General features: G+C 41.2%; 1 protein-coding gene across 1 annotated transcript in view; it reads left to right on the forward strand.

Moving 5' to 3' along the window:
• Positions 1-16,786, forward strand: part of ctnna2 (catenin (cadherin-associated protein), alpha 2) — a 699,326-nt gene that overhangs the window by 88,271 nt on the left and 594,269 nt on the right. The window contains exons 4-6 of the mRNA XM_060915970.1: positions 4,081-4,247; positions 4,961-5,080; positions 6,003-6,269. Coding sequence (XP_060771953.1) covers positions 4,081-4,247; positions 4,961-5,080; positions 6,003-6,269 — 554 coding nt within the window. The remainder of the gene's footprint in view (positions 1-4,080; positions 4,248-4,960; positions 5,081-6,002; positions 6,270-16,786) is intronic.

Genomic DNA, 16,786 nt, shown 5'->3' on the forward strand with positions numbered 1-16,786 from the left:
AAATTAAAAAAAGATTTAAAAAATAATAATCTAAAAAAATCTTCAAAGAATAATAATCTCAAAAATAATAAATCTCAAAAAAATGAAAATAGATCCGATAATTTCAGCCTCTGTGTGATAAATAAAATAGATTATAAAAAATCAAAAAGAATTTTTAAAAAAATCAAAAGGATTGCAAAAAAATATTAAAAATCTTTCAAAAATAATTATTTCAAAAATAATCTAAAAAAAATTAAAATAGATCTGATCATTTCAGCCTCTGTGTGATAAATAAAAAAACCCTCAAATATTTTAAAAAATATATATTTCAATGTGCTTTACATAAACGTAGAACAAAATAAAACAATAGACAATACTGATTTTTATTTTTTAATTTAAATGAATTTAAAAAGGCTGAAAACAGAAACAAGCAAGCAAACAAACAAATAAATACAACAGAAAAAAGCAGCCTCGGGGAATTTCTCCAAATGATTCCTCTGCAGTGTTTTTTTTTCTTCCTTTTTTTCTCCGTAATGAACGCTCTGTGCCTTCTTTATCCTGCTCTGTGTGTGTGTGTGTGTGTGTGTGTGTGTGTGTGTGTGTGTGTGTGTGTGTGACTCCTGGCCACTGAGTAATGATGCTGCTTGAAGGTTTTCTTTAATTAAGCTCTGTCTGCATTTTTTCACATAATGTTCAAGGTCAAAGGTCAACACTGTACAAACATCACCACCATCTCTCTCTCTTTCTGTGTGTGTGTGATAGATGTTGATTCAGGACTCAGCTGCCAGCGCTGCTATCTCATCAACTTTGTTTTACTGACTCTAAGGCACACGCACACACACACACACACACGGTTCTCTGTGTCGCTGTATATTAAAAGTGGTGAAATTGTGTGTCGTATTCACGCTGTATGCTTCTGTACAGTCTCTGCCTAACATGCTCCGCCCCCACAAACTTCTGGAATCTGATTGGCTGTCTGCACTTCCATCTGTATGACTTTCATACACAGGTTTTTGCAGTAACTATAGCTGTGTCCAAAATCACTCATTCACTACTCACTATCTAGGGAATTCTATATAGAGGACTATATAGTGAGCTCATTGGTAAAATGAAAAAAGACTTTTGGACACGACTCTGTCCCGCTGGTATTTACGTCATTACTGTTGCACAATTAAAACGTGCCGATCAGTCGGCTGGTGGGTTTTCAAAATAATAAACACGTATGTATTTTTGTGATAAATTCATATTATCCTGAGCGTATTTCCCACATTAATCAATACAAAGTACTTTGTGTCTGCTGCGTCTTTCAGTTCTTTTAAATCAAGGCCGAATACTTTCTTCTTTGCCTTTTATTAAATCAAATTTGAGGCTTTTGATTAATTCCTCGCTCTGCACTCTAACTTTTATTCTTGTATTTTATCTGTCTTATTCTATTTTAGCTTATTTTCTATCCTCTTACTATTTTTAATTGTACTTGAATGTTCGTTTAGAATGTGCTTCTTCCTCCGTCCGTTCACCCCAACACACTACAATATTATTGTCATTTTCACGCCACAACTTATAAATTTGTCTCGTGCCCGTTGTCGTAAGGAAAAACAAACTACTGCTATACTCCATCTAAAACACTTAACGCTCCTTATGAAACGGCTTTTACAGCTTTTCTTTCAAAGCAACTGCAATGCATGATGGTATATATTGCTTGGTTAGTGACCATCGGTTGTACACTACTTTTCACGGTGCACTATGGCATACTATGAGTGCACTATATAGGGTGTAATAATTCTCACTATACATTCGGACAGCACTACAAAATGGTGAACTCACTATATAGTGATTAGTGAGTGATTTCAGACACAGGGCATGAGGTATTATCAAGGTGAGATAAGCTCACTCATCAGTGCCCCTTGTGGTGGAAACTGGCATGACAATGCTAATTTGTTAAATCTTAAAAATAATTAATTGATTGATTATTTCGTTAATTAGTTAGTTAATTAGCTAGCTAGTAAGTTAGTTTATTGATCACATAAAGGGTAAATAAAATAAAAGAAAACATTTAACAGGAAAATTAGTTAATTGCTCTCTGCAAATTAATAAATGTATCTACTTTTCATTCTTTGTTTCTGTGGTGCACATTTTTTAAATAAATAACATGAACATTATCTGGTCACATTTATGCTGGACATCACATTTAATTTTATATCATACAGAAAACAAGCAAACAAACAAACAAACATGTATAAACAACTGTCATATCACATCACATCACATTATCTCTAGCCGCTTTATCCTTCTACAGGGTCGCAGGCAAGCTGGAGCCTATCCCAGCTGACTACGGGCGAAAGGCGGGGTACACCCTGGACAAGTCGCCAGGTCATCACAGGGCTGACACATAGACACAGACAACCATTCACACTCACATTCACACCTACGGTCAATTTAGAGTCACCAGTTAACCTAACCTGCATGTCTTTGGACTGTGGGGGAAACCGGAGCACCCGGAGGAAACCCACGCGGACACGGGGAGAACATGCAAACTCCGCACAGAAAGGCCCTCGCCGGCCCCGGGGCTCGAACCCAGGACCTTCTTGCTGTGAGGCGACAGCGCTAACCACTACACCACCGTGCCGCCCACAACTGTCATATATTTGTATTTATTTTTTAGTTTCTTATCCCATATTATGAGCTGCTGCTCTGATTCATTCAGATCACGAGAGGAAACATGTTTAATTACTAATGAAGTGTTCGATGTAGATGAAGCGAGTGTAAATAATTATGTCCTAAACTTCCAGATTTCACTTTCATCATTTACAGGGCTGTGATCTCGAGCGCTAACAGTGTGGATAATTGTGCCTTTTTGTCTTTGTTATTTGGAAGACAGCTTTTTTTTAACACAATCTTACCTTTCTGCTTATTTTTATATTTGTTTATCAGCTGTATGAAAGTCTTGTCCTCTGATTTTTTTTGCTCATGTCTCTGAACCTTGATGCTGAGTAAACTCATGCGTCATCACTCATTCACCCGCAGAAGGTCACAGAGTGAAAGCTCCGTCCTCATGTCTGCATGTCCCTCTCCTCCCTCTGTCTTCTCCACGGCACATTATCCACACAGATTTCCAGTTGGGCTTCACTCAGCTTTGGCTAATTTCATTCCGCGATCAGAACAAATCTCCACTTCCACAGAGACTCAGAAAAATCCACTGTGTGATCTGTGAATTTCGTTCTGCTTTCTTATTGTGTTGCTGTCTTCCTCTCTCACTGTCTCAGTCTCTTACTCTTTTGCTTTCTCACTCTCTCAATCCCTTCCTGTCTCACTGTTTCATTGTCTTGTGTTTCATTGTCCTGTTGTTTTCCAATCTCACGCCATCATTATCTCAGTCTTTTCTTTTGCTTTTACACAGTATTTCATTGTCTCATTGTCTCACCATCTTATTGTCTCGCTGTCTCATTCTTTCAATTTCTCACTGTCTCATTCTCACTGCCTCATCCTTTCAATGTCTCACTCTTTCAATGTCTCACTGTCTCATTCTTTCACTGTCTCATTGTCTCACTGTCTCATTATTTCAGTGTCTCACTCTTTCACTGTCTCACTGCTTCATTGTCTCACTGTCTCATTCTGTCACTGTCTCGCTCTTTCAATGTCTCATTGTCTCATTCTTTCACTGTCTTACTGTCTCACTGTATCATTCCTTCACTGTTATTGTCTCACTGTCTCTTTCACTGTCTCATTCATTCATTGTTTCACTGTCTCATTGTCTCACTTTCTCATTCTTTCACTGTCTCATTCATTCATTGTTTCACTGTCTCATTATCTCACTTTCTCATTCTTTCACTGTCTCACTGCCTCATTCTTTCACTGTCTCATTCATTGTCTCACTGTCTCATTCTTTAACTGTCTCATTACCTCATTGTCTTATCTCACTATCTCATTCTTTCACTGTCTTATTGTCTCACTGTCTCTTTGTGTCACTATATTATTGTCTCCTTTCTGTCTTATTGTTTCACTGTATTGCTGTGTCTCTGTTCCACTGTCTTTTTTCTTTTCTTCTCTGATATTCCTTCCTTGTTTGAGACAATTTACAAAATTAACACCTCTCTCTCTCAGGTGAGAGTATGCGTGTGGCCTCCTCAGAGTTTGCTGATGATCCATGTTCATCAGTGAAGAGAGGGACGATGGTTCGAGCCGCTCGCGCTCTTCTCTCCGCTGTCACTCGCCTCCTCATCCTTGCTGACATGGCCGACGTCATGAGACTCCTCGCTCACCTCAAAATCGTAAGATCTTTCTTTCTTTCTTTCTTTCTTTCTTTCTTTCTTTCTTTCTTTCTTTCTTTCTTTCTCCCTTTCTAATTTTCTCATCTATATTCCTTTTCTTTTTTTTTACTATTTCATTCTTGGCTTGTCTTTTCTCTTTTCTTCTCTTGTTTGTTTTTCACTTCTCCATTTGTTCTCCTGTCTTTTTTATCCATCTCTTCCCTTTTATCTCTTCTTTTATTTTCTTGTTTTTATTGTAAACTTTTTTACTCTTATTTCCTCTTTACTCCTTTCTCTCTTCTGTTTTCTTGTCACCTCTTTTCTTACTTTTCTTCCCCTCTTTTTACTGTCCATTATTCCTTTCTTCTTTCTCCCTAAATGTTTCTCTTCTCTTTTTTTCCCCTGAGTCGTCTCTTTTCGATTGAACTCCTGCAGATTTATTTAAAACCGTCCGGCTCCCATCTGCTGAAAATCTGTCATGAGTTACAGCCGATTAGTGAAATGGACTTTAAATGTATTTCTGAAAGTCAGGAACTGATTTGCAGAAGAATTAATGTTCACAATTAGAGGAGAGAGAGAGAGAGGGAGAGAGAGAGAGTCACGCTGATGAATCTTAATTATGAAATCAGTTTGCAAAACATTTTCCTAAAGGTGATACATTTATTGAATCTTAATGGAAACTTAATTGTGTGTGTGTGTGTGTGTGTGTGTGTGTGTGTGTGTGTGTGTGAGAGGTGGAGGAGGCTCTCGAGGCAGTGAAAAACGCCACCAACGAGCAGGACCTTGCGAACCGCTTTAAGGAGTTTGGGAAGGAGATGGTGAAGCTGAACTACGTGGCTGCTCGCAGACAGCAGGTGAGAAAAAATAAATCACATGATGTTTATTTCACTTTTCTGTAAGGAGCCTGCAGTGTGAGCGAAGAGACAGAATCAGGAAAAAGGAAAATTATGACAGAGAAGAAATGAGAACAGTATCAAAGGGGGGGATGAGTTAAGAGAAAAATAATTAGGAACAAAACAAAAGAGAAAAAAGGAGAAAAAGAAGAAGAAAAAGAATAAAGGAAGGAGAAAAGAAGAAAGACATGAAAAAGTAAAAGGGAAAAGGGGAGGAGGAGAAAAGGAAAACAAACAAATGGTAAGGAAGCAGGAAAAAAGACAAATTAAAGAGAAAGTAAGCAAAAGAGAAGAATGAAAAGAAAAGAACAGACAAGAGATGGAAAAGATAAAGGAAAAAGCAGGAAATGAAAAAAATAAGAGCACAAAAGAGAAGGGAACAGAACAAATAAAGAAATAAAAAAGGAAAGGAATAAAGGAAAGAGAGAAAAGAAGGAATAAAATTCCAAAAACAAGAAGAGGAAAATGAAAAAAAAAGAAAAGGGATGAGAGGAAAGGGGAAGCAGGGGAATAAGAAAAAAGGGAAAAAGAGAAGGGGAAAAAAGGAAAAATGGAAATGAGGAGAAAAGAAGAAAGAAATAGTCTAAAGAAGAAACAAAAGCAAATAACAGAAAATAAAAGAGAAAGAAAAAGATAAAGGAAACAGGAACAAGAAAAAAAAAAGAAGGAAGTAAGGATAAGTGAAGAATGGAAAGAGGAGAGAAATAGGAAAGAGAAAAGAGAGAAAGTGTTTTACAGAAGACAGGACTGACACTGACACACTGTCTGTTGTGTGCTGTTTCTCCTGTGTGTTGGTTGTTGTTGTGTGTGTGTGTGTGTGTGTTGCTTGTTGTTGTGTGTGTGTGTGTGTGTGTGTGTGTGTGTGTGTGTGTGTGTGGTGCAGGAGCTGAAGGATCCTCAGTGCCGGGACGAGATGGCGGCAGCTCGCGGGGCTCTGAAGAAAAACGCCACCATGCTGTACACGGCGTCTCAGGCCTTCCTGCGGCACCCGGACGTTGCGGCCACTCGTGCAAACCGTGACTACGTCTTCAAACAGGTGCAGGAGGCCATCGGGGGAATCTCCAGCGCCGCCCAGGCCACGTCCCCCACCGAGGAGAAGCACGGACATGCCGGCATCGGAGAGCTCGCCGCCGCCCTCAACGAGTTCGATGTGAGTTCATTTCCCTCAGTGTCCGAGTACAGCGAGCATACTGACGTCAGAGGCTCGCACAACACCTTTCACCTGGGAAGGTTTCTCTCTAAACATTTCCACAGCGTTTTTCTAACATTCTTACACTTTGTGCTCAAACGTCATGTTGCGTTTCCCCACTGCAAAGTTTCCACAAAAACCTTTTTTTATTTTTCACTGTAACTGACTTCACGAAGTGAGAGACGTGACAATACGATCCACATTCTGTTCCATGACGCCACACATCCCTGAGATATTGAACACTGTGATAGTGTCTTTGTTTTTCTAAAAGCTAAATTAAAAAAAAAACTTCTAAGTTAGTAATGTAATATTATAATCAATAATTTACATATTGTTAAAAAAAAACCAAAAACAATAGACAGATTGTCTTCATGCCAACAAGACATTCTCACTTATTACTCGGTTGCCTAGCAACAGCATTGTCAAGCCTTCAACCACTTTAATGTTAAACGTGTTGTCTGTTTGTCTTCCAGAAAACACAAACACGCTAATTGTACAACTTTTAAAACACATCATTATTTTCATACTCAAAATGTTCTTGAAGTAAAACATCGCAAACCTGCGATTTTTTTTTCAGCTTTGTTTATAACATTTTGAATTGTTTCTCGACAATGAAAATCTTCAAATGTCATTTAAAAAAATTACTTCAGGAAAAAAAAATATTGCAATGGAGTGGATCTTCATTTTTAGCTTCCTGTTTACCTAATTAGGTCATGTTATTCCTGTTTAGCTCCGCCTACTTTTCATAATACATTAGCGTTTTAAAGGAGAACTGAAGGCAAATTTTTTATGATCAAAATTCTGTTTATCTCATTTTATTAAATATAGGAATGCATTTTTGATAGCTATTTTGTCACTGCTAAAGCAAGTTATAAGTGTTTGAAATATGCTCTGTAATATATCAGTCCATATGTCAAAGCAATGGCCATAAACGAGATTTGTTGAGACCTGTGCGAGACATCGTAGACCGGAAGTAAAACGTACAGCGGAAATCAAAGTGACCAACATAGAATAGAATAGAATGCCTTTATTGTCACTATACACATGTACAATGAGATTTAAAGCATCTCCAATAACAGTGCAGACAGTGTGTAGAGAAAGAGAGAGAGAGAGAGAGAGGAAGGGGGGAAGAAAAAAAAGAGGGGGGGTAAGGTGCACAGTCTGAGGTGTATGTGTTGTGTTACACATTATGGAGAGAGGTATTGCACATATAAAGTATTGCACAGAGACAGTCACATTATAAATTATTGCACAAGAGAGTCACATTATAAGATAAAATATTACACATTATGAAGTATTGCAAGGTAAGGTAAGGTGCACAGACTTGAGGTGTATGTGCTGTGTGTAAGGTGCACAGTCCTGAGGTGTATGTGTTGCGTTTCACATTATGGAGTGTGGTATTGCACATTATAAAAGTATTGCATAGAGAGTTCACCTTATAAAGTACTGCGCATTATAAATTAGTAAAATAGTAAAATAAATAGACTATAATGTCAGAGCATATCCGAGTTCAGGGCGGTTATGGCTTTTGGAAAGAAGCTGTTTTTTAATCGATTTGTCTTTGTTCTGATGTACCTGTAGCACCTCCCTGAGGGCAACAGGTCAAACAGATCAAAGCCAGGGTGGGAGCTGTCCTTGATAATATTCTTAGCTCTGCTAAGGCAGCAGGAGGTGTAAATGTCCATCAGGGAGGGGAGAGGGCAGCCAATGGTCTTCTGTGCTGCCTTAACTACCCTCTAGAGCCTCTCGCTGTCTACAGCAGTGCAGCTGCCGTACCATACTGTAAGACAGTACGTCAGCAGGCTCTCGATGGATGAGCGGTAGAAGGTCAGCAGCAGGTTGGAGCTTAAGTTATACTTCCTGAGGACTCTCAGGAAGTGTAGCCGCTGCTGAGCCTTCTTAATGACTGCTGTAATGTTTGCTGACCAGGAGATGTCGGCGGAGATGAGGACACCGAGAAACCGGAAGGTGTGGACCCTCTCCACATACACGTTGTTGATGTAGAGAGGGGCTAGGTCGGTGCTGTGCTTCCTGAAGTCAACAATGAGCTCTTTGGTTTTCTTGGTGTTCAGAGCGAGGTTATTTTCTGAACACCAGGCTGCCAACTTCAGGACCTCCTCTCTGTAGGCTGCCTCGTCTCCCTTTGAGATGAGTCCGACCACTGTGGTGTCGTCAGCAAACTTGACGATAAGGTTGTTGTTGTTGTGGGTCGGACTACAGTCGTGGGTGTAGAGACAGTACAGGAGGGGGCTCAGCACACAGCCCTGTGGAGAGCCAGTGCTCAACGTGCGGGTGGAGGAGAAGTGGGGGCCAAGTCTCACAGTCTGGGGCCGGTTAGTAAGAAAGTCCTTTATCCAGGCACATGTGAGAGGGGGGAGGCAGAGAGTGACCAGTTTTCTAATAAGGATGTCCGGGATTATTGTATTAAAAGCTGAACTATAATCCACAAAGAGTATGCGGACGTAGCTCTGCTGCTGCTCCAGGTGATTTAGCGCAGAGTGGAGAGCTACGGCGATGGCGTCCTCTGTGGATCTGTTTGTGTGATATGCGAACTGGTAGGGGTCGAAGTCTGGGGGGAGGTGGTCCTTGATGTGCTGAAGAACTAGTCTCTTGAAGCACTTCATGATTACCAGGGTGAGGGCCACAGGACGGTAATCATTCAGGCTGGTGATGGGAGACTTCTTCGGCACTGGGATTATTGTTGCAGATTTTAGGCAGGGAGGGATGACTGCCTGAGCCAGGGAGAGGTTAAAGATCCTGGTGAAGGTAGGGGCGAGCTGGTGGGCGCACGCTCTGAGCACCTTACCAGGTACACCATCTGGGCCGGCAGCTTTCTTGGGGTTCACTGCCAGGAGCACCCGTCTGACATCGTGCTCCTGTACAGTGAAAGGAGTGATGTAGGAACTGTGTGGTGGTGGGGGCAGGGCAGGAGCAGATGAGTGTTGCTGAGATGTTTCAAAGCAAGCAAAGAAGCGATTTAGCTCCTCTGCTAGCGGCGCACTCCAGTCTCCTGTTGGCACATCACAGTCTCTGAAGTTTGTGATGTCCTGAATGCCCTGCCACACCTCCCGTGTGTTGTTGCTGGACAGGTGGGACTCTATGCGCAGCCTGTGGTCCACCTTGGCTTTATTTATTCCTCTTTTCAGATCAGCTCGAGCAGCTCTGTACAGAGCTCTGTCACCTGACCTGAAGGCAGCATCGCGAGCCCTGAGGAGTGAGCGGACCTGGCTGGTCATCCAGGGTTTCTGGTTTGGGAAGACCCGGATGTTTTTATCCACCGTCACATTCCCGATGCAGAACTTGATATAGTCCAGCACCGTTCCTGTGAATGTCTCCAGCTCCTGGTGTTCAAATAAGTCCCAATCTGTCTGTTTAAAGCAGTCCTGTAGTTTGGAGAGTGCGTTGTCAGGCCAGGTTGTGATAGTCCTTGTGGTGGGCCTGGCTCTGCGTCTGAGGGGGGTGTAGGCTGGGGAGAGCAGGAGGGAAAGATGGTCTGTCTGGCCGAGGTGGGGGAGGGGTATGGCTCTGTACGCATGCTTGATGTTGGAGTAAACATGATCCAGAGTGTTCTCCCCTCTAGTAGAACACTTAACATGTTGGTAAAACTTCAGCAGTACAGTCTTCAAGTTGGCCTTATTAAAGTCTCCTGCGATTATGTGAACACCGTCAGGGTGGGCCCGCTGCTGTTTGTTAATGGTGTTCAGCAGGAGAGAGAGCGCTATATTCACACTGGCATCAGGTGGAATATACACAGCTGTGACAATCACCACAGTTAGCTCTCTCGGTAGAAAAAAAGGCCGGCATCTTACAGACATGTACTCGAGGTCTGGGGAACAGTGTTTATCTATAATTGTTCCGTTGTTACACCAATTATCATGCACGTAAATACAGAGCCCTCCCCCTCTGCTCTTACCAGAGTTCTCATTTCTATCCCAGCGGAGCAGAGTGCGGCCTGCTAGCTGCAAGCTAGCATCAGGTATTTCTGGATGAAGCCAGGTTTCTGTGATAATTAAAACACAGCAGTCCCGAGCATAGCGATTTCCAGCGAGTTGTAATTCCAGATCATCCGTTTTATGCACCAGGGATCTGGCATTGGAGGCTCGGTAGAGGTGGCTTGTGTGGTTGTTTTCTTAGCCTTAGCATAGCACCGGACCTGCAGCCCCGCTTCTGCTTCCTCTCCCTCCTCCGTCTGCGCCGCCTCCTAGACCCGACAACAATCCACGGAGAGCCCAGCGGTCTCGCTATGTCATCTGGGATATTATGCGTGAAGAGAAAGTCACTCGAAACAGATGCCTGATGTTGGTCACTGATGGCTAAAAGTGTCTGGCGGGTGTACTGGATGTTTGCAGAACTGATGTTGCACAAACAAGCAAGAAAGAAATACAAAAACAAACAAAAAAAGGGCACTGAAAAGGGCACTGAAAAAGAGCACCGAAAAAGAGCACTGAAAAACATCTGCCAACGTTGTCAAAAGACGCGTGCGCCCTCTTTCGAATGCTGATGTAATCAAGCCGGAAGTTTTGCTTGTTTTGATAGCAATCAGGAAAGTTTGAAAAAAGTAGGCAGTAATCGTCATTTAAACTCGTTTTTGTGCAATATTTCGTTTGGAAAACGGTTTTCAAAATGGCGGCACTGACACCTGGCTGACACTTCACGTTTCAAAGTCTCGTGAAGATCGCGTGGATAAGCGAGGCCTGCCATGGACCATCTCATCTCATCTCATTATCTCTAGCCGCTTTATCCTGTTCTACAGGGTCGCAGGCAAGCTGGAGCCTATCCCAGCTGACTACAGGCGAAAGGCGGGGTACACCCTGGACAAGTCGCCAGGTCATCACAGGGCTGACACATAGACACAGACAACCATTCACACTCACATTCACACCTACGGTCAATTTAGAGTCACCAGTTAACCTAACCTGCATGTCTTTGGGGGAAACCGGAGCACCCGGAGGAAACCACACGGACACGGGGAGAACATGCAAACTCCGCACAGAAAGGCTCTCGCCGGCCACGGGGCTCGAACCCGGACCTTCTTGCTGTGAGGCGACAGCGTTAACCACTACACCACCGTGCCACCCCTTGCCATGGACCAAACGAACTAAATTCAACATGGCTAAAAACCGTATAGGCCGATAAGTATAATATTTAATTGCAATTAGTTGCCAGTACGAGTCCCGATATAAGGTTACTAAAACCGGAAACGCAATTGAATAACACGTTAATTAAGAAATAAAGCAAGTTTAAAAATGACTTCAGTTCTCCTTTAATAGTAACACGGTAACGTTTTCTTAATGTAAGGAGAAGTGTGTTTGTGTAACGTTTTATGGAAGGAGTCTCCAGTGTCAGCACTCTGTAACAGTCAGAGGTGAAGCTGGAACTTTACGTTTACGCTTTGTGGAGTCTCAGGTGACATGACAAGCTGCGTAAGTGAGAACAGAAAGTAATTTGTTTCTCAGACGCTGTACAACTATAACTAGATAAAAAGTATGACATTGTTCTGTCATAAATAAAGCATGCATGTAAATGTTGTCATGGTAACAGTAACTATTCTTTGTGTTGATTATTTTCCTGTTGATGTTTTAGCGTTTTATGACAGGAATATGTCAGCAACTGCACTTTTTTTTTTTTTTAATTTATTAATCCTTTGATGCAAAACATGGATCAAAAGTGACCCGGTTGAGTTTTATCTTCTATATCTTTGCAATAAATTAATTCCATCATTCAGTATTCAAGGTATTCCTCAAGTAACTTGTTTTTGATCATCATACATCCTTATTTTACTTTTTCCTTTCTTACTTTTTGAATAAAAACCCTTTTTGTATCACTACCCTTCTAATGCACAACATGGGTCAAAAACGACCTGCATTCATTTTCCAGGTTATTTCATGTATGGCTGAGTGTTTCTATGATATACTTTTGAAATAAATTCATTTTGTCGTTTACGTTTCCAAATATGCAGTAAATATCTTGTTTTTGTTTAGTACAAATCATTTTTATTTTCCTTTCTTAAGTTATGAACAAGCACAGCTTTTGTAATTCTACATCAAGTTTACACACATGGGTCAGAAACGACCCACATGCATTTACTCCAGCGTTTGGTGGGAACTGTGAATTGTGCTTGTGTCAGACATTTCACAGCTCAGCACAGCGCCCTTTGCCCATCTAATACATGGAAGTAATGTTTTTCAATTGTTCTAACATCACCTTAGAAAAAAATTGATTATGTTTAGGTTACCTTGAGAGTGAGTAGATTACTTGTCAGAAAGTTACAAGTAATTACTATTAGCTACCGAGCTGTTGACATATTCTACTTTAGTTAGCTAATTTTATTGTAGTTGGCTTAGCTATCTACATAGTTAATAAATAAATAACTGGCCCTATTCACTGCTAAAGTAATTACTTGAAACAAATTATTATTATAGTATTAAGCCATTTAATTTTAAATCACACTTGGATGACCCATGTGTAGTAATATAAAAAGTATTTTTGTTCATAAAGTAGGAAAGGAAAAAAATAAATTAATGATTTGTGGTAATTAAAAACAAGATATTTAAAGAATACTTGGAATATTCAATCATAAAATAAATTGATTTCAAAAGATAGAGCAAAGAAAAACTCAGTCAGCATGAAATAACCTGGAAAATGAATGCGGGTCATTTTTGACCCATGTTGTGCATTAGAAGGGGTGTGCATATGTTTTGCATCAAAGGGTTAAAAACTAACACGTTATATTTTTATCCATTTATAGTTACCTTTCACGTTGTGGAAGTGTTTTATTCCTTACATACAGTCCAGTAGCTCCGCCTGCAACTGAAATCAGATGATTTTTACGATAAAGACACCGCTGTTCAAGATTCAGTGTGAGGTTTGTCCTGATCATGCTCCGTGTCCTAGCAAATAAAACTCTGTATCGGGATCAGAGCCTCCACATGCTCCTTCGTTGTTCAACACCATCATTACACGTTGTTCATATGGTACGTGTGAAGATACCTGACCTTCCTCCTGACCGGACCGCGCCTCCCTTCTCACTCTCCTCCTCAGCACTAATGAGGACCTTGTGACCTCCCATCAGCTGAGAGGACAGAGACGGGGTGTGTGTGTGTGTGTGTGTGTGTGTGTGTGTGTGTGTGAGAGACACTGTGTGGTGACGCTGCCATCTTGTGGCCATAATGGAACTCCAGTGTAGATTTCAAAACCTTTCAAAAAAGCAGGTTGTGAGAGAGAGTTCTGTTGTCGGCCACAATGTGTTTCCTAGAAATCTCTGACAGTGTTTTTGCAGAATTTTTAATCTTTTCCTTCAGAGTTGTTACAAAACACCGAAACACTACCTCCACGATCTCCATGACTTGTTTTTTTTTGTTGTTGTTGTTTCTCTGGCCCACTTCGTGGTGTGTGACATAAAGCTGATGTTTCTGAGCTCGGCAGAACTGTTGGAAGTTCAGTTTGCGGTTGATCCTGAGTTTAATAATCATTTACATGTTGATATTCCATGATTACTCGTCTTCACACCTTCCAGTCATTACCGAGCTTGCGCTAATGATCACTAGTTTGCGTTAATTATCTACTGTATGATTTCCCGTTCCTGATTCTTTCTTATGACTCAGTAATTCCAGAAGAATTCATCCAACACATTCACTGGAGCGGAATATCGAACATGTGATAGTCAGAAGTGATGACATCATGAACCACAACAGCCAATCACATCCCAGTATGCAAATCCAGGGCACACAGCATGAGTTCGATTCATAGCTGTGTACAATTTTCATATTCATATAATATTGATAAAGAAAAAATTGATTTCTTAAGGTTTCTCTAATTTGTTTATTGTTCTATCGAGTTACAAAAATGGCGGCACGGTGGTGTAGTGGTCAGCACTGTCACCTCACACCAAGAAGGTCCTGGGTTCGAGCCCAGCGGCCAACGAGGGCCTTTCTGTGCGGAGTTTGCATGTTCTCCCCGTGCCCGCGTGGGTTTCCTCCGGGTGCTCCGGTTTCCCCCACAGTCCAAAGACATGCAGGTTAGGTTAACTGGTGACTCTAAATTGACCGTATGTGCGAATGTGAATGGTTGTTTGTCTCTATGTATCAGCCCTGCGATGACCTGGTGACTTGTCCAGGGTGTACCCCGCCTTTCGCCCGTAGTCAGCTGGGATAGGCTCCAGCTTGCCTGCGACCCTGCACAGGATAAGCGGCTACAGATAATGGATGGATGGAGTTACAAAAGCAGTTTATTTTCAGTTTTCGGAAAAAAAAAGTATGAGATAAATAAAGGGTGATGAGAGTTATTATTTAATTGTCCACAAATAGTTGAAAATGCTGTGTGATACAAATAATAAAATTTTCAGTATTTATAGATATCACTTTTATTTATTTACAGTCAGACTCAAAAGGAAACAAATATTTTAAAACGCTCTGTGATATTAATTAAATAATTACATTTTCAGTTTTTATTTATTTATTTATGTTTGTTTATCTATAGACTATTGGAAACAAATAGTTAAAAAAAGTTCTGTGATATCAATTACATATCTATCTATCTATCTATCTATCTATCTATCTATCTATCTATCTATCTATCTATCTATCACACCACTCTGGTGTCAATCATCCTCTACTTCTGAGGAAATGTGTGCGCAGAGTCTGTTCATCTTGAATTTCTTTCTTTCTTTCTTTCTTTCTTTCTTTCTTTCTTTCTTTCTTTTCTGATCTTTCTGCTAATTGATCATTTGGATGGTGAGTCTGTATGACTTATAGCAAAGGTCAAAGTTACAGTTAGAATTAGGTTTTTATTACAATATCTTTCATATAAAAATAAAAGAAATCCGAACTCTTTGCTGTATTTGTTCAGCGATCTGACTGTTGAACGCGACATCGTTACATTTAAGGGCCGATCATGTCTCACTGTGTAAAGCTAGTTAAAGTGATGGAGATATTCAATTAGCGTCTCCATCCATCATCAGCTATAACATTAAACCCACTGACAGGTGACGTGAGTAACACTGATTATCTCAGTACAGTGGCACCTCTAAAGGGGTGGGATATATTCAGCAGTAGGTGAACAGTCAGTTCTTGAAGTTGATGTGTTGGAAGCAGGAAAAATGGGCAAGTGTAAGGATCTGAGAGACTTGGACAAGGGCCAGATTGTGATGGTGAGATGACTGGGTCTGAGCTTCTCCAAAACAGCAGGTCTTGTGGGGTGTTCCTGGTATACAGTGGTTACTATCTAAGAAAAGTGGTCTGAGGAAGGACAACCGGTGAACCAGTGACTGGGTCATGGCCAGCCGAGGCTCACTGATGTGTGTGTGAAGCGATGGCTCGAGTGTCTGGTCTGATCCCACAGAAGAGCTCCTGTAGCCTCCAAATTCCCCCAGATCTCAATCTGATCAAACATCTGTGTGATGTCTGGGATAAACAAGTCTGATCCATGGAGGCTCCACATCACAGCTTCCAGGACTTAAAGGCTCTGCTGATAACATCTTGGTGCCAGATACCACAGCATGTCTTTCTTTGTTTTCCTTCATCTTTCCCTCATTTCTTTTCAAAAATCTTCCATCTTTTTGTTTAACCCCTGGATATGCTGTATGTTTGTGTGTGGCTCAGTCCAGCATTACCCTGGCGTGTGTGTGTGTGCGCGTGCGGGCATGTGTCAGTGCTGGCCAGTCCATGAGTGGCGTGGCTGTAGTACCAGCAGTCAGCAGCAGGGGGCAGTGTTGCACTGTAGTAGTTTCTCATTGGCGCTGTTTCTCCTCTTTCCTGCTTCACCGTGTACATCACCATAGCAACTGCGCAGTTAATCTCCCACGCCGACACACACACACACACACACACACACACACGTGTTTGTGCTCTGATTTTCACTCAGAACTGTCATGTACTGCACTATAGGGACCAAAGGAGACCAACAGGACCGTATCTCTCTCTCTCTCTCTCTCTCTCTCTCTCTCTCTGTAAGATGAATACTGTTATTACTCCTCTTTCTGATTCTTGTTCTCTTTCTTTTCATTTGTTTTCTTTATTACAAAACTTTTCCCTTGAATTAATTCAGCATAAATGTTAATTCTGCAATAGTAGTGTTCATTTCCTTCCTTCCTTCCTTCCTTCCTTCCATTTTCCCTTCCTTCCTTTGTTCATTCCTTCCTTCACTCCATTTTTCCCCTTCCTTCCTTCATTCCTTCCTTCATTCATTCATTCACTCCTTCCTTCATTTTTCTCCTTCCTTCCTTCCTTCCTTCCTTCCTTCCTTCCTTCCTTCCTTCCTTCACTCCATTTTCCCTTCCTTCCTTCCTTCATTCATTCCTTCCTTCATTCATTCATTCATTCACTCCTTCCTTCATTTTTCTCCTTCCTTCCTTCCTTCCTTCCTTCCTTCCTTCCTTCCTTCCTTCACTCCATTTTCCCTTCCTTCCTTCCTTCCTTCCTTCCTTCCTTCCTTCCTTCCTTCCTTCACTCCTTCATGTCTTTCTTCATTCCTTCCTTTAT

The sequence above is a fragment of the Neoarius graeffei genome, chromosome 3 (genome assembly GCF_027579695.1).
Source record: "Neoarius graeffei isolate fNeoGra1 chromosome 3, fNeoGra1.pri, whole genome shotgun sequence".
In the NCBI taxonomy this organism is placed as follows: domain Eukaryota; kingdom Metazoa; phylum Chordata; class Actinopteri; order Siluriformes; family Ariidae; genus Neoarius; species Neoarius graeffei.